The 19,383-nt window shown below is 43.1% G+C and overlaps 1 protein-coding gene across 1 annotated transcript in view; it reads left to right on the top strand.

Annotated features, from left to right (window-relative positions):
- Positions 1-19,383, top strand: part of LOC308080638 (zinc finger protein GLI2-like) — a 113,908-nt gene that overhangs the window by 60,626 nt on the left and 33,899 nt on the right. Inside the window, exon 4 of the mRNA XM_080422538.1 lies at positions 14,789-14,991. Coding sequence (XP_080278664.1) covers positions 14,789-14,991 — 203 coding nt within the window. The remainder of the gene's footprint in view (positions 1-14,788; positions 14,992-19,383) is intronic.

Here is a 19,383-nt window from a genome sequence, read left to right as displayed (position 1 = left end):
CTTGATTAATGTGATTTGATCTTGACAGTGGACCCCTAATTCATCAAGACCTTGATCCGGCTGTCGGTCCCCCGTGCCTGCGCCAAATTCACCTAATTACAGGAACATTGCGCAGCAAATTAAGTGCGGTGTCATTTGTCGCCTGGCGAGGCACTCCGTTATGCGCCCGCGGCGGCGTGTCAGAGGTCCCGTTTCTTGATTGTCTAACATGACACGCACGCCGCCGTCCCCTTCATCATTGTTTGCATATAGCGTAATGAGAGGCTGGTTATTTTGTCAGGGGCTGTCATAAAAAAAACGCGGGCAGACGCCAGTAGAAAGGCGGGGAGGGTGTGTGTGTGTGTGTGTGTGTGTGAGAGAGGTGGGAGTGTGTGTGGGGGGGGGGGGGGGACAGGGGGGGGTTCTTCCTTCCCCACTGTACGGGCGAGGACGGTTTTTCTTCCCGGGAATATGACAGCGGAAGGCGAGGAGGGAAGTTTGCAGGCGGCCCGGCGCGCCGCTTCCTTCCCCAGCACCGCAGACGGAGCGTGCATGCGTGTGTGTGTGTGTGTGTGTGTGTGTGTGTGTGTGTGTGTGTGTGTGTGTGTGTGTGTGCGTGGAGGAGGAGGAGGAGCGGGTCTCACTCATAAGATGGAGTAGCACAGAAGGAGGTGTGATGTAAAAAAGCCCGTCGACGTGGAAGCCGGCTGACACCAGATCCGTCGTCCTATGCGGAACAGGAGGATATCAAACGAGGGCCACTTGTTATAAAGCAAACTAGGGCTGATCATATAGCATGGGATAGTTCATCGAGTTTTACCCTGACTTTTCTTTTGGTTCTTATAAGCGACGAGATGCTCCACATAGCAGCAAGTGAGCCATGACAGGGGGGGCGAGAGAGGGTGAGAGAGAGAGAGAGGGAGAGAGAGAGAGAGAGAGAGAGAGAGAGAGAGGACAGGATGACTCAAAAAACTCAAAAGATGCATCTAATCACATGCAATTGCAGGTACTTTGTACTGTATATGCACATGGTATATGGATGGAGGGGGAAAAAATAGGGGACCAAGTATAGAGCCCTGGGGGACTCCGGTCAATGAAGTGCAGTATATAGAGTTTAAGTGATTAGTTTCAGTACAGCAGTACAACTTGCAGAGACTAGAAACATGCTTGAGATAGCCTAGCCCCACACACTAAACATCGCTGTGCTGCCAGTCATGGCTATCATTGCCTTTTAATGCATTTTAAAGCGCGGATTGATTCGAAAAAGTCTAGCCGAAGACAGTCCCTGGAGAAAAAGATAGATCTTCGATCAAAATTCAAATATCCATGACTTATAACCGCAGAATGATGTGTAGCCAATATTGACTAAATTATTCAGACACGTTCTATAAAATTAAAATAATAGTGTCTACACCGTAGATGAACCGTGTGAGAATAATCTGTGAATCAATATACTGTATATCACATCATAGCATATCATGGCATGACATGACGTATATGATCCTTTAATCCAGTGATTCTCAACCTGTGGGCCATGAGGATATTGCATGTGGGCCCCCAAATAATTGGCAAAACACTTACGATTTGAATAATGATATGATATTAATATATACATTTTTTTAATTATGTAAAATCGTTTGTCAAGGTATGCTTTTCTTTCAAACCTGAGTGAAAGTGAGTTCATTGTGATACACACTAGGAACTTAAAGTATACTGAGTTCCATTGAGCCAAACCAGAACACATCTGTCACTATGACAGTGTTCTGTCATAGTGACAGAACACTGTCCAAAAAAACAAACAGAAGTCTCGCTAGAGGAGATTTCAATCTTGAGATTTCAATCTCGTCTAGCGAGACTAAAGGTCCATACACACCGGGGCGTTTTTTTTCATGCGAATAATGTTTTTTTTTAAAACCTTATAAAGTCAATGCAAGCTTCCACACCAGTTTCGCGGAGCGAAAAAAAGCGTCTTTTAATTATTCGGAACGAGTCCGAATTTTGCGTATATTCTTTTTTTTTTTGTTTTTTTGTTTTTTGCATAGTGTTCTGTCACTATGAACGTCAGATCTAAAAAAAAAAATTAAAAAAAAGCTATTAAAATATGCGATCTAGCGCAAGGCCTATCCGCGCACGTTTTAAGCTGTGGCGGACCCGGGATGGAGTTATGACATTTTTCTACTGTACCATTCATCCTAAGATATCATAACATCATAGAAAAGGTAAGAAAAACTTAGTCCAAAATTCTCCTTTTGGAGAATTTGGAGGTACTAAATACTTTTCTTTGGGTATGTCAATTTTTTGTCTATACTTTGTACTTGTACTCCACTACATCTCAGAGGGAAATATTGTACTTTACAAGTTACTTTGCAGATTTACCTTATTATTACAAAACATTCAATAACCGCTTACTCCCTAGTGTAAGCTCACAACGCGTCGTGAGATATTTTGAATGCAGGCCCCAGTATTTTTACATTATGTTATTGCTACTTTTATGTAAGTAAAAAAAAGAATCTCAGTACTTCTCCCATCACTGCCAGAACTACCAGCTCTAGCCCCTGATGTCGTACCTATCAAAACCCTCTTTAAGGCTTACTTGTACTCGGTATTGCGTCGATGTGCGGGTGCCAAAAATAGCAGATCTACAAGCTCACGACGAGTCGCGACGTGGCTCGTCACTGAAGTATATAACTCAGGCTTTATACTTTCAAACCCTCAACGCCTCACTTCCCCGCAGCGCAAGCTCAGAGACGACGTTCCCAAAAAGCGTCATTACCTTTCTCTGCCATGTTTGTTTAAGCAGCTGTCAACGAGACGACTCTATAGAGCGGCCTTCTTCTTTAAGCCTTAACCCGTTAAGACCGGGAACGCACCTGTGTAACCACTTAAACTATTATTTTATACTTTGGCTTTTAAAAAATAGCAGAACTACAAGCTGTGCCCCGCTACGAGCTTGTAGATCTGCTATTTTTGAAAAATCGGGAAAAAAGTTGCAAATCTTTCAATATATATATTTTAAAGCTAACATTTTTAACTCAAATCTTTGTTTCTGGGGGGTCCTTGGAAGATAATATTTTGAGATGGGGGTCCACGGCCAAATACATATCATTTTGGGGGTCCTTGACATGAAAAAGTTTGAGCACCACTGATGTAGTAGCCACATCAACAACAATTAAAAAAAAACTGTTAGGATTTAGAAGACATTTTGTAGAATCGGAACCTCAGGTCTTAATGGGTTAAAGTGCTACCCGACCCCGGAGGGACGGCACGAGAGGCACCACAGACAATGCAACAATGGTTTACTTTAGCGTTTTACTTTGCACCGGGGCAGAGATTTAAAAACGGGGGGGGGGGGGGGGGGGGGGTTCATCAAGACACTGCCCAGAGATGATGATGTAGTGGTTAAGAAAAGCTAACAATTAAAACCACAAAGTATATCTGCGCTGGCATGGGAATGAATCCCCCAGCACAGACCTCTTTCCTGTGCCTCACTCTGTGTGTGTCTCTGACACACTCCAAAAAAGAATGGGGGAGAAAAACAGTCCAGCAGGATACTTTAAACTTATTTTGAAGACACATCAATGTTGTTTTTCCCTGCAAATGCGATCAGCGTTACGACATTATTCCAAGCAACGGCCGCTTTTATTAGTTGTTACGAGCAAAATTCTTGACACGAGCGCCGCAGTATTTGAGAGAGCAAAGCTCAATTATATGTCTTGTCGCGTCGCTATCACCCAAACTCCCCCAACATTAAAGAACACTTTATGAATACGAGATCACAAGATTAAGCGACTTTTCAGAAGACGGACATTGTTTTGTTTTTTTTCCTCCTCTTTGCAAGTGTTGCGAGGAAGCGGCGTAATATGTTTGTTTGTACAGTATGTAGGTCAGAGCTTCCTCTGCATACAGTTGTGCATGGGAGAGAGAGAGAGAGAGAGAGAGAGTTGTGTGTGGGGGGGGGGTCGGGGGGGGGGGAGACGATGCCTGTTAAGTTTGAGACATCCGTATCATGTAGCGGGGTCCTACTAGTAAAGCCTACAGCGGGAGTTTATTCTAGCCCTGCGGTGGACGGCGTTATTCATCTAAATCACAGAGCTCTCTCTCTCTCTCTCTCCCTGAGCCCAGGGCTGCAGACAGGACGGGGATCCACTGTCACAACGTAATTCATCTCTGGTGTCACACACACACGCGCGCGCACACACGCGCACGCACACACACACACACGGCACGAGTAGCTAGACAGAGGCAGGGACAGGCTGAAAGCGTTGCATACTCATAACGCGCACGTAGACAGGCGTGCACGCGCGCGCACACACACAAAACACACACACGCGCTCATGCTCAAAGGAATTGAAATATGGATACACAATCACACACGCATGTGTACGTACACTACAAAGGAGTTGAGACACCTTCAGACACACACGTGTGTAGAAATGGTTACACACACACATACGCGAACACATGCACACACACGCACACACACACACACACACACACACACACACACACACACACACACACACACCCCCACACACACACACACACACACACACACACACACACACCCCCCCCCCCCCCCACTCGTATACGTACAGTACAGTACACGCACACACACACAGATACATGTGCGTACACTGCAGTTACACATATGCACATAACACCCACAAACTACACGCAGCGCGCACGCCCAAACACACAGAGAATACAGTCCAATTCCACCCTCAAACATTATTTCATTCACAAATGCTGCAAATACAACACAGCTGTTTGACATTTTTTTTGACAACTGATGGCATTAAAAGATGATAAACTATCAATCGATTGTGTTCAGGCTTGGACAATGGAACTAACGTGGCGTACTTCAAGTTCCTGTTTATCGGTATCAAAAAAAGAACACATTTTTCAAGGTTTTAAAGAAAAAGTACATTGTACATTGTAAATTTGTTTACATATTTTTTATATATATATATATTCATGTTATATTATCATCATTAAAATCGTAGTATTTACCCAATTATTTGGGGGCCCACTTGCAATACCCTCACGGCCCACCAGTGGGCCGTTGAGAACCACTGCATTAGTTCACAGAATCACAGCTTTCACACCTCGGTGGCCTCGCACAGTATAGAAGCCATATTTATCCACATTATACATTTTATGTTTTTGCGTATTTTATCCACATGTGTGTCTAGGGTGGCTTTATACCATGGGGACCTTAAATCCCTATGGACCGCACATCACAAGCAGCCATTAGCAGAGAGCACTAAGGCCGAAGCCATCCTTCTTGGACAATAGACTTAGCAAATAATAATTTCTTTGTTTCGTGAAATAATTACGGAGCTTAACTATGGAGCCTGCGGGCTAGGTGTTTAAAAAAAACGGCAATAAAATCATACACCTCATTATTGTTATTGATAGCATATGAGCAAGTGCTCCAATTCGGGGGCCATTAAAAACAAATGTACACGTATTAAGTACGGGTACCGTAACTGAGAATAAGGTAATGTCTGCCAGACGGTGTGAAAGGCGTCACGGCGGATTAGTACAGCCTTAACCCGTTAAAACCGGGAAAACATGTCATTTTAGATTTTAACCACTTTAACCGTTATTTTATACTTTGCCTATTCAAAAATAGCAGATATACAAGCTCATAGCGCGGCACCGAGTGCCGCGCTATGAACTTGTAGATCTGCTATTTTTGAAAAATCGTGAACATTTTGGCAATTTTTTTAATATATATGTTTTTTAAAGCGAACATTTTTAATTCAAATCTTTGCTTCTGGGGGGGTCCCTGGAACTAAATATTTTGAGACGGGTCGGTGGCCAAATACATATAATTGTGGGGGTCCTTGACATGAAAAAGTTTGAGAACCACTGATATAGAAACATACGTTTTTCAGAAAACTGTCAGGATTCAGGAGACATTTGTAGAATCGGCCTCAGGTCCTTAATGGGTTAATAGGTACACGAGTGATGCAATGTACAGTAGCTACCAGACGTGGTCAAGCTGCAGCCGGAAATAGCCGATCTTCAAGCTCGTAACGCGTTGCGGCACTACGTGTTAGGAGCTTGTAGATCTGTTTTCTTTTTTTTTGCACAAGGCACCAGTGTGAAACAAAGTATATAAATCAAGCATTAAGGGGTCAAGTGCCTTGCTCAGGGGCACCTACAACAGTGGTTGTTGAAGATTGAATAGGAACCGAAAATATTTGAATCGCAATAAAACGATATATGAAAGATTCCTTTTGTTTAACCCATTTAGACCTGTGGCTTTTTCATGTCAAGGACCCCCAAAATGATATATGTATTTGGCCGCAGACCCCCATGCTCAAAATATGTTGTTCCAGGGACCCCTCAGAAGCAAAGATTTGAGTTAAAAATGTTTGCTTTAAAAGAATATATATTCAAGGATTTGCACACATTTTAAAAAAAAATCTAAAATAGCAAATCCACAAGCTTGTAGCGCGGCACTCGGTGCCGCGCTATGAGCTTGTAGATCTGCTATTTTGTAATAGCCAAAGGGTAAAATAATGCTTTTCAGTTCAAATCTAGAAATGACACAGATGCTATCCGAGTCTTAAAGGGTTAAAAAGAAAATAATCCTCTTTAAAGCCAGAGACCCCTAAGACCAGATCTTATGGGTCTTAAACCGAAAATAAAAATCCAAATTTGCCGATCATTTCCCAACAATACAATTTCAAAGGCCATAATACGCATTAATAAATCATAAAAGCGAGCTAATATGTTTCCCATGATTACGTTTGCAGTCAAAAAAGTGGAATTCGGCCTTGGAAGTGATTTAAAAACCTCCAGCCCAGCGCATGATGAAGAATCCGCTGGGGTCCGAGTTTTGCGTTGCTTTTGGGGGTTCAGGCATAAATATCAAGGTCTGCTCCCCCGCTCCCCCCCCCCTCCCCCCCCCTCAGCAGGCCATGCAGGCCCGAGATGAGAACCGCACCCCTGCCTGGTCTCCCATAGGTCTCAGCCCACTGCCCCGGCGCCAGACCGCGGCTACGCTCCGCGGACCAGCCATTGTGTTCTCTCAGAACAGGCCAGCGCCATGGCCAAGACAAATGAGAAAAGTCCACAGGCGGACTTCCTCCTCCTCCTCCTCCTCCTTCTTCTTTTCCAACATTTGAATATTGTATTACTTATTTAGGGGAGCTCTCTCTCGCTTCTAACGTGTGTGCCCCTCTCTCTTCTTATTTTGACGGAGTGGCCGTTTGTTGCGAGCAAAGAGTTCCGGGCATGCCAACGCCAGAAAAGAGAGAAAAGATTTATGTTAGAATTCAATATTTTGGATTCATATTTTAACCCATTTAGACCGGGAACGCATGTGTCATTTTCAGATTTCTTTGGGCTATTAAAAAATAGCAGATCTACAAGCGAGTGCCGCGCTATGAGCTTGTAGATCTGCTATTTTTGAAAAATCGTGAAACTTTTTGCTAATCTTGGAATATAAATTTCTTAAAGCGAACGTTTGTCAAATATTTTGTTCCAGGGACCTCCAGAAGCAAAGATTTGAGTTTAAAAAATATATATATTCAACGTTTTTTCAAAATCTTCACGATTGTTCAAAAATAGCAGATCTACAAGCTCATAGAGCGGCACTCGGTGCCGCGCTATGAGCTTGTAGATCTGCTATTTTCGAACAGCCAAAGAAATCTAAAATGACAGAGATGCATTCCCGGTCTTAATGGGTTAAAGGGCTGGCGTGCTTCTTTCTGAGTACTGTCTGATTGTACTGTATGTAGACGAGGGCCTTTTGCGGGCCGATTTCAGAAAAAAATCATGTTTATGATTCGATATTTTGTATTCATATTTAAAAGTGTTGTTGTGGTTCTATCTGGGTATTACCGTCTCCAATACGCCGCTGATGGAAAACAGGGACGATTTTCAGAGACACGTGAGGGCTCACCTGCCTGAGTTCAACAGTAATAGTTAAATAGTTAAAACAATAAGGGAATTCGATTATTCGGCCACTGTCTCCAGCACTTGAAGCGAGGGTTGTCTCGTCTCGCAATCTGGCTGCGAGATAATGGCGCCTTTTGTTGAATAAATTGGTGTGTTTTTCTTGGATCGAGGGGAGAATTGCTTTGATGACAAGGCCAAGACAAGAGCGAGACGAGCCTGGGTGTAATTAGGGAGTTTGTTATTGCAGCCATTTGGTCGTGTTACCTTAAACTGCGCTGTGTAAATGAATTGCTTCCTGGAGCCACAACGTCAAAAGTAAGAGCGGAGTTATGAATTAATGGTAAAAACTCTCAGCTCTGTGAGAGATGCAAAGGTCAGGACCCCCGAGATGCAAGATGCATGGACGGTACACAGTACAAATCCTCAGTGTTCCAACCGCATGGATCCTTACATGTAGGATTTGACTGTGATTTGACTCCATTATATTTCAATATGTTATATAATCTCTCGCCCATTGCTCCAGACATGAACCAGCATTCCTATCCATCTGGGATTAACCCGTTCTTATACTGCACCCTGAACTCTGCATGAAAGGTTCTGTAACAATAAATAGCATTATTATTACCGTCTATTATTAAAAGGACCACTTCACCCATTTTCAACCTTATCCTCGTATAATTGGTCCTCACTAAGGCTCGTTATAAGATGGCACCCTTTCCGTCTCACACTGCATCTCATTGGTGGGCTGTGGACAGTTCAGAAACCTGCCTACCAATGACATCATCAGTGGAGATTCCAAAATAATTGAAACTGCAGCCCTTCTCTTCCTGGAAAATTAGCGTGCTATAATAGAAGCCATTTTTCTTGCATTAATATATATATATTTTTTAAAGGTTTTAAATTTTCTTTGAAATGACCAAACCTGCCTAACGATGATGTCACTGGTAGGCGGGTTTCTGAACTGTCTAATACAGCACTCCTCTGAGACACAGACCGAGTAGACAAAAATGGTGCCATATTATAAAGAGAATTAGAGAGGAACAATTATATGAAGAAGATAGGTTAAAAATGGGTGAAGTGGTCCAACTTAAACCCCAACATCCGTATTCTGGCAAAAAACCTTTGCAGAAAATAGCAGATCGACAAGCTCACAACGTGCAGTGAGCTTTGCCGATCGGCTATTTTCAGCAACGCCATTTCACATAGAGCGAAAACAGACAAGTCACTAGTATAGAAGCCCAGAGGGCCTCCACTCAACAACATATGGGTGTTTAAGCGGTTAACATACTATTGTAACACAAACTGTGACACCCAGGAAAGACTAAACCGAACCCCCCCATCGCCATCGTTTTAACACCTCTTCACCGTGCCGTCTGCCAAGACCCTATGACGGCCCTGACCTCGCCTCGACCCCAGGAGGGCCTCAACGAGGTCCTCTTACCGTCTGTGTGTGTGTTTTTACTCTCTCGATGAGGTAACCGCAGTTTAAACCTCTCTCACAGGCTTCCCATAGACGCACCCCCACCCCCCGGGGAAGAGTGTGTGTGTGTGTGTGTGTGTGTGTGTGTGTGTGTGTGTGTGTGTGTGTGTGTGTGTGTGTGTGTGTGTGTGTGTGTGTGTGTGTGATGGGGAGTGACCCCACTCTCAGACACACACCTGGGAAGCCCCCCATAAGGCTCTCTTTCTCTCTCTCTCTCCATCTCTCTCTCTCTCTCTCCATTTCCATCTTTCCCCCCTCGCTTGTATCTCTCTCTCTTATCTCTCCCGCTGTCCTCTTTTTCTCTCTCCATCAATTATCGCTCAGTTATCTCTCTCTTTTACTCATCTCTCCATCTCTTCTTGTTCTTTCTCTCTCTCCCTCTCTTTCCATCTCTCTCCATCTCTTCTCGTTCTCTTTCTCTCTCTCCCTCTCTTTCCATCTCTCGCCCCTCTCCTCTCTCTTTCTTCTACCTGGTTGTCTCCATCATTCTCCCTCTCTTCACTCTCCATCTCTTTTCGTCTCTTCTCCCTCTCTCTTCTTTCATCCTACTTTCGTCTCCTCTTCCACTCCTCTTATGCCCTCTTATGTCCTTTGACACTCTTTTTACCAGCTTGCATGAAGAGCTCGCAAGTTGTCGCAACATTGCCTCGTGAAAAAAAAGGAGAGAAATCAGCATGCCAGCCCAAACAAAGTTGGCCATGGAAGTATAGCGACAACACTTGTTGTCGATTCAAGCATAACATTTTAGATCCTTTACAGAGTTTAAAACTGTCAATTCCAGCTGAGTTTGGGGCTAGCAGTTAGCGCATAGCAGTGACATAAGGTACTTTTGTGTCTTGAATATACTTGAAGGGCAGAGAGTGTTGTCTGAATTTATTTTGTTAGGACTTTTATTTTAAAGACATCTTTTAGTTTGTTCAAGACCGGATATTGAAATTTTACATTTTGTTTACATTACATTTTGTGCTGCAGATAAAAAATAAATATCGGATCGGGGGGGGGGGGGGGAGCTTGCCGCAAGCCGGTATAATATGACTGTCATTTCTTGTTTTCTCTATTTAACTGTCACTCACACACGTACACACACACACATACACACACACACAGAAATGTGCCCTTTTAACCCTAAGCCTAAAGCCGAAAAATTTCAGATTTTCAAGCGTGCAACTGTGTGTAAATCAACCATAACTCTTGAGCTAATCCCTAAACCTAACCTCTAAATGTCTAATCCTAAACTGAATCTTTTTCTAATAAACTTGTCTCTTGTACGTACATCTTTTTTTCAACCATAAAACAACTATATATTCCTGTGAGGACCAGGAAAATGGTCCTCACAGCGTCTATTTCTCACATTCCACCACACTTGTGGGAACATTCGGCCCTCACAAGTATAGCAATACAAACGCACACACACACAGATCAAAAAGCTGTGCTCCGGCGTGTGAACAAGCATTAGACATGATGTCACTGCTGTTGTCGTGTGTGTGTGTAGTTTGCAGACGGAGATCGTATTCACCTATTAATTACACCAGACACTCGCCTAGAGGAGCTCGTAATACAGCTGGACTGGACGCGCCAACAAACACTCTGCAATCAGCACCGCTGTTGGTGTGTGTGTGTGTGTGTGTGTGTGTGTGTGTGAGAGAGAGAGATTACATGATACTTAACGGCCCCAATCCTTGATCCTAACATAAATGAAGACAGTAGCCCCACCAACAAATAACAAACAAACCAACCAACCCAAAAAAAACAGGAATGGAGACATGTTTTCACTAGGGATGGGACGATATGAAAATTACATGTCACGATTATTGTGGCAATTATTTTTGCGATTAACGATATTATTGCGATAATAAAAACGTACTTAAAACGGCACTTTTGTTAACCACTTGAACACCCAGCATCCCTATTCTGGGGGGAACGTTTGCCAAAAATAGCCGATCTACAAGCTCACAACGCGTTGTGAGCTTGTAGATCTGCTATTTTTTGGGCAAATTGATTTGTGTAGAGTGAAGTAAGAGCGTACCAAATGCGCTCTTTACAGGTCCGTTTTATCAAGTAAATATAGAGGGTTTAAGTGGTACTGAATTTGCAGCTCAACAAAAGTTAATTAACCCTAGAGTGTGAGGGAGGGCAATTTCACGATAAATTAAAATCTCCACGATACCATTATTGTGAGTGTTCTTTTATCGCGATGTACGATAATAACGATTATCGTCCCGTCCCTAGTTTTCACCCTCTGGTGCAGGTAAGAGGACACACGGGGGTCCTTGAGGGGGTTCCAGCGGGTCTGAAATGAACAGTTTACTTTCACTATTATTTCACCTGCTAGATTGTTAGACTAATGTTTAAGAGAGAAGGTGCAGTATAATAGTGAATATTCAGATCATAGATTTCTCTCCACCTACAGTATTAGTCAGTTGTAGAATGAATTCTGTCAGTATTAAATCTAATCTAACAACAGCACTCGCTTATGGGGGTCCCTGACACAAAATCTAATGGTGGTTGACTTGGAGGTCCTTGACATGAAAATATTTTTCAGAACCACTACTCTGGTGGTTCTCAAAGTCCATGAGGGGGTCCCAGGGGGTCCACAGCAAAATGAGTTAATATACTGTAGCATCAACATTTGTTTAACCATTTTAACCCTATGGCTAAGCTCTGCTATTTTCAAAAGATCTTATGGAAAATTGGAACATTAACAACACAAATCTTGTAAGGGGAGACCTTGGCAAAAAAAAAATCAGATGGGGTCCGTGGCTTAATATGTATTAATATGGGGGTCCTTGACATGAAACTGTTTGAGAACCACTGCAGACTGACAGAGCTGTTGGTTCTACTAACGGTAGACAACACTTGAAGCCACAATCTGTTCACGCCGCTGCCATCAGCCAGGCGATACCGCCGTATCAGATGCCCTGCAACCAGACTAATGCCTAATTTAGTTGGCCGAAAATAGCCGATCCACAAGCTCTACAGCGTGTCGCGACGCGACGCTTTGCGAGCTTGTAGATCCTCTATTTTCCGGCACGCGACACTGGCGCGCAACTAAGTATCAATCAGGATTAAGGGAGAGTTTCCACATCAGGTTGATAAATAGGCACTGAACCCTGTCGCCATGAAAGTCTGACACGCTCTCATTACACTAGCACCATCACCTTTATGTAATGACTGTGAATACAATCCATTCTCAAACACTTCATACACATTTGATATTATCTGCTGTTCAGTGAAAGAGACTGGAGGTACTCCGCTTTTTAAATTAAATTGTTTTTTTCCCTCTACGCTCATTATCTGCTTTGTAACAATTTATGGGCGTCTTGAACAGAAAATAATTTCCCCCTCACTTTTACACCTGTAAACTCGTGATGTGACAATAAACTTGGAAGTTGAGTTGAGCTGAAGTTAACAGATTATAGTTTCAAAGTAGACCTGCTGTTTTTGGGCTCTGTGATAGGTCTGTTAACATTGATTAACATTCATATGTAAACATTTGGAGTAAAATATATCAATATTTCGATTTGCGGTGACATACAAATGTTCCAAATAGTAAGTCAGTCAAACATAATAAAAATCCATCCCGTTAATCTTGATAGTGTACAAATGGAACCAAATCGACCTGTAAGAATGTACATATGCAACCAAATGGACCCTTACTGGTCCATTTGGTTGCATATGTACATTCTCAGGGTTAAATGAACACTCAAGACTTTAACCGTGTGGGGGTGAATACGGCCTTTTGTCTTTATGTGAGTCAGGGACAATTTAGCAGTTGCAACAGGAAGAGGATGCTGCGATGATGCACGGAGCCTTTCAACATCAGTTAGTCACGGCTCTGATGTGATCGTGTTTGAGCAACCGCCCAGTCAGTGAGCAGCTGACGTTCTCCTTTCATTGTCTCTTTCTTTCTCCTCCTCTCTCTTTTCTTTCAGTCTGTTAATGCCGAATTCACAGCAACGATTGTGTTTTTTTCTCTGAGCGTTTTCCGAGAAACTTTCACGCCACCTTTCCTAGTCCATGGCTGGTTCGGACCACAGCAAGCTTCCGATTGGTTGCCGCTTTGTCTCGCCGCAAATCTTCCACAATTCTCCTCAACTTTTTCACCCCGCTTTTTGCCAGTGGTGTAAAGTAACTTACATTTATTCAAGTACTGTACTTAAGTACAATTTTGAGGTACTTTTACTTTACTGGAGTATTTCCAAATTTCAATACTTTTACTTCTACTCAGAACCACTATCTCAGAGGCACATATTGTACTTTTACTCCACTACATTTATTTGAAAACTTTAGTTACTTACTAGTTACTTTGCAGATATAAATGATTACATTATAAAACATACATTAACCACTTCAGCCCTATTTTATACCTAGGCTATTTGAAAATAGACGATCTACAAGCTCACAACGTGTCGCATCGCGACGCGTTGTGAGCTTGTAGATCTGCTATTTTCATACATTTTAGTACTTTTACTTTTGGTACTTTAAGTACATTTTGATACCAATAATTTTGTACTTTTACTCAAGTACATTTTTAATTCCGGACTTTTACATTACAGTATTGATAATATTACTTATGTAAAACATTTGAGTACTTTTTCCACCCCTGCTTTTTGCTGGGATTTCCCTCCGGTCGCTACAAATCGTTGCTCACCACTGATAATGCATGGAACCATGCCAGTTTTTCAGAACGTGGAAGCAGAATTATTCATCTCAGACACACCACCCATAGCATGTCCTCCACCCTGAGTATCAGCTTCATACCTTAGGCATAATGCTTCAGAGTCTCCCCTGTGCAAGCTGAACCACTTTAAGCACTCCTTTGTCCCCCTGTCCATCAAAGCCCTAAATGATAAGCTAACCCAGAGCCAAACCTCCCCAACGCTGCTTGTTTATTTTGTTATTTGTTATGTTATTTTGACCATGGGCAGCGTGCGATGTGTTGGCAGTCTGTGTTGTACTGCATGTTGTCGTTGCATTTCTAACAGCAGTTATTGTATGTGTCCATGACAGGTTTCCCCTGGGGACAGTAAAGTCTGTCCTTATCTTATCCTAATAATGTTCATGGTGCGAATATGGCGTTAGATATATATAAATGATAAGGCGGGAATTCGTTGTTGGGTTCCTTCAGTGTAGCGAAAGATCTTGCGGTGACAGTTCAACATGTTGTGGCACTTCAGCCTGCACTGATTTGTCAGCTGCTGTATCGGCCCTAGGGATAATATGGCTCATCGCCATCTCAGTCATTTAATCGCTCCCCGTCACCCAGGGCAAATAAAGGCTGGGTACTTGATGAAGAGCCGAGAGCTAATTGGAAGTGTTTTGATTTCATGGTTTAAGAACTGTACTCTAACTCTCTCTCTCTCTGTGTGTCTGTCTCTGTCTCTCTCTCTCTCTCTCTCTCTCTCCCTCCCTCAGTCACACAGGTCTTGCAGGGAGCCCCGTCATCTCGGACATCTCGTTGATCCGTCTGTCTCCCGCCGCCGTGGCGACGGGCGAGTCCCCGTTCAGCCCCCCCCACCATTATGTGCACCCGCACATGGAGCACTACCTGCGCTCCGTGCACAGCAGCCCCACCCTGTCCATGATCTCTGCCGCCAGGGGCCTCAGCCCTGCAGAACGTGAGTGTTATCATTGTCCTTTATGTGATTCGTCGTTGTCATATTATGGTGCTACGCAGTGGTGTAAAGTAATTAAGTACATTTACTTAAGTACTGTACTTAAGTACAATTTTGAGGTATTTGTACTTTACTTGAGTATTTCCATTTCCCAATACTTTTACGTCTACTCCACTACATCTTGGAGGCAAATATTGTACTTTTGCTTCACTACAATTATTTGAAAACTTTAGTAACTAGTTACTTTTCAGATATAAATAATGATATTATAAAACATACATTAACCACTTTAGCCCTATTGTATACATAGGCTATTTGAAAATAGCTGATCTACAAGCTCACAACGCGTCGCATCGCGACGCGTTGTAAGCTTGTAGATCTGCTATTTTCAAACATTTTAGTACTTTAACCTTTGGTACTTTAAGTATATTTTGACGCCAATACTTTTGTACTTTTACTCAAGTAAATGTTTAATTCTGGACATTTACTTGTAACAAAGTATTTCTATATTGCAGTATTGGTACTTTTACTTAAGTAAATAATTTTTGTACTTTTTCCACCACTGGTGCCACGTATCAGGGGTGAAAATAGCGGATCTACAAGCTTGGTAGATCTGCTATTTTTTCTGAATGTCCCCCTAAATAGGGACGCTGTGTTTTATAAAGGTATCATTGAAAAGGTACAGAGGCCTGCAATTTTGCAGCAGGCCCGTTGTGATATTTGCAGGAACAGGCTGGGCGCCTTCAAAGGAAAACTCAAACAAAGGCGGTGCGATAGGATCGTGTATTCAGCGGGGAAATGAATAATGTGATTGCGGTAGAATGCGTCACACCATCCAACACAACACTATTACAAGAATTTGGCCCCTAGCATGTCTGGAGATTACTCGGCGGGGCGGAACCTTGACCCCACCGTTTCCCCAGGTGCGTTGATACTCGGCGGGGATCCTCTTAAAACAAAACACCGGTGGAAATTGATAAAAAAGAAAGCCAGAGCGCGCCCGCCACAGTACGAGTCCCTTCCCCAAATTCACCCCGGACCCCGATGACAACTCTTTCCTTCAGTGCTGGAATTACAATAACAGATTGGGGCGCGGAGGCCGGACCGGGAATAAATCTTCTTTTACAGTCTGTCAGCCCCGTAATGCGGCTTCGCTTTTAACCCATTCAAGCCGGGAACACACATCTCTGTCGTTTTAGATTTCTTTGGGCTATTCAAAAATAGCAGATATACAGTACAAGCTCATAGAGCGGCACCGAATGTCGCTCGTAGATCTGCTATTTATTTGGGGAAGTCGTGGACATTTTGTGCAAATCTTTGAATATAAGCGAACATTTGTAACTCAAATCTTTGCTTCTGGGGGATTCTACAAATGTCTTTGTTTTTTGAAAAAACGTATGTTTGCTGTAATATCAGTGGTTCTAAAACTGTCAAGGACCCCCAAAATGATATGTATTTGGAAGTGGACCCCCCATCTCAAAATGTTTTGTTCCAGGGACCCCCCCAGAAGCTGTAACATGAGTTAAAATGTTCGCTTAAAAAAGAAATATATTCAAAGATTTGTGTCCATTTTCAAGATTTTTCAAAAATAGCAGATCTACAAGCTCATAGCGTGGCACTCGGTGCCGCGCTATGAGCTTGTAGATCTGCTATTTTTGAATAGCCAAATAAATCTTAAAATGACACACAGATGCGTTCCCGGTCTTAATGGGTTAAACTTAAATAAGCACTGTGGCCGAGATCTGGCCGTGATAAAGGCATGCGAAAGAGGGATAAGACTGGGGAGGGGGGGCCGGGGGGGGGGCTATTTGCGGTCGGCGGAATAATGCAAATAGGCTGTTGAAAGAGAACGGGGGGTCTTGGGTTTCTGTGATGCTGGAGAGTATACAGGCCGTTGGATGTTATGTCTTCCAGGTGACCCTTTTTGGTTTCTTGGCTTCTTTGAAACCGCCTCAAAGTGTTTGAGGGTTTAATACGACGGGATAATATTTTGTTATTGTCTGAGGTTATTTTTCATTGTTGTTCTTTTTTATTAGCGGCTGTTTTATCGCGGTGATGTGATATGTGTAATATAATCGGTCCAGCGTTTGTTTTGACGCTGGGATGCCGGCCAGCGCGTTACGAACCCTTCACAAACGCACTCGCTCCGCGATGAGTGACGTGATGTCACATTAAATCGTTTTTATTTTATCTTTTTTTTAATCTCACGGCACTTTGTTAGCTTATTTGTTCAGGGGTATTTTTTATTACTGCGTCGTTATGAGGCCGATGACATATGATCCAGATCATGAGTCAGATTACGGGTAAATCTTTTACACTTTTTTTTTACTTAACCCATTAAGACCTGAGGCGATTCTTTAAAAGAAATTTTTTTGAAAAAAAAAAAATGAAAAAAAATCTCAAGGTTTTTCAAAAATAGCAGATCTACAAGCTCATAGCGCGGCACTCGGTGCCGCGCTATGAGCTTGTATATCTGCTATTTTTGAATAGCCAAAGAAATCTAAAGTGACATAGATGCGTTCCAGGTGTTAAGTAAAGGTTGCAATACCACATGCAGTGCCAAATGCAAAAGCAGGCCTAGTCATTATCCAGAACGTTAGTTATGCAATATATTAGCAATGCATTAATGTGTTCATCACTTTAATGCTGCAGCTGGTAAAAGTGGGGCTGATTTGAATGACTTTATGTGCTACTGGGTAGTAATCTAAAATAATACATCATCATTTATCAGGTCATGAATGTTTGGTATTAATCATCTAAATGTGAAAGTAACTAGCAGTCAAATCACTGTCGTTGAATGAAAACAATATTTGCCCCTGAGATGTTGCGGAGTATGAAAAGTATATAAAAATGGCAGCTTAGTAAATGTACTTAGTTACTTTCCACTGTACACAGATTATGAATCTGTAACTCCATACTGTAACTCAGAGAGGGTTCATTTAATTCAAAGAGAGTACAAAATGGAAGCATTCGGTTCCATTTGTACTCTCTCAGACGTAACCACTTAATCCCTCTAGTCTTAAACAGACTTGAGTTACAACTGTACTTTGCACTCCCATCTACACCAAATCTCTTTGCCAAAAAAAATAGCCGATCTACAAGCTCACAACGCGTCGCGTTCGCGATGCGTTGTCAGCTTGTAGAGCGGCTATTTTTGGCGAAACGTTCCCCACAGAATATGGATGCCGGGATCCAAGCGGTTTTAAATGGACACTCGGCGGGCTTGACAGTGTGGTGATTATGTGCTACACAAACATAAGTGTTTGTTAGCTGCCAGGCTTGTCCTGTTCTCTGTCACGTTCCCCGTAGACTTCCATGTGATTAAGAACAACCCTCTGGCCTGTATCTGTCTGCTACTACCAGGCCGGTTCCCCCATGCAGGGCCACTTCGCATGCTTTTTAAGGTGGAAACTTGATACTGTATAGGATGTGTGTGTGTGTGTGTGTGTGTGTGTGTGTGTGTGTGTGTGAGTGTGAGTGTGAGTGTGAGTGTGTGTGTGTGTGTGTGTGGTAATGGGGGTGCGGGATCTAGTTCAGCAATGAAATCAGCACACAAGCACATGCCTGTTCTCTTTTACGCCAGTCTGTCCTAATTGTGTCTGAAAGATCACTTAGTGTGGGCGAGGTGACAGGGGTACGCGCACGTGCGTACGTGCGTGCACGTGCGTTCGCACGCCCACAAGCACACACAGTCTCGCGTACATATGCATACAATGCACGCGTGCACGTACGTACGTATGCACACACTTATACACAAAAACACAAGCACGCGGGAGCTCGCCCGCTCACGTGCGCGCGCATACATGTACACACTCAGATGCACAGGCTTGCATAGTACACTCACACACAGGCACACATGCGCTCACGCACACGAGCACACGCACACGAGCACACGCACGCACACACACACACACACACACAACCACAAACATTAAACAGCCAGAGGCATTTTTGGTAACTGCTCCACAATGGCCTCATTCCAGTGGTGTGTGGAAGATGGAATACTGCTGCTATAGGGTTGAGGGTTCAAATCCCTGTCATGCTCAATGGGTAGAAGAACATGGTCTTGATTCCCACTGTGGGAACCTCATACATGACTAAACGTGCACACACTCATTGTACTCTAAAGTGCTTCGGATTAAAAAACTTCCACCAAATGGAACAAACACATGAACCTTAGCATCCCTATTTCGGGGCAAACATTTGGCGAAAATAGCCGATCTACAAGCTCACAGCTACTACTACATCTACTACTACTACTACTAATTGTCAACCAGAAGGTATCCTGGGGGTCTAAATGTCTCAATGGAAGAGAAGGGAGACCACCTCCAACGATTGCACATGTTATAATACTCGAAGGCCCTATTCTGCGGCCCAACATTCAGCAAGAATAGT

This window comes from Gymnoscopelus braueri (genome assembly GCF_963280865.1).
Source record: "Gymnoscopelus braueri genome assembly, chromosome: 24".
NCBI lineage: Eukaryota > Metazoa > Chordata > Actinopteri > Myctophiformes > Myctophidae > Gymnoscopelus > Gymnoscopelus braueri.
Note: the sequence above shows the minus strand (reverse complement) of the source record. Positions and strands in the feature narration are given on the sequence as shown.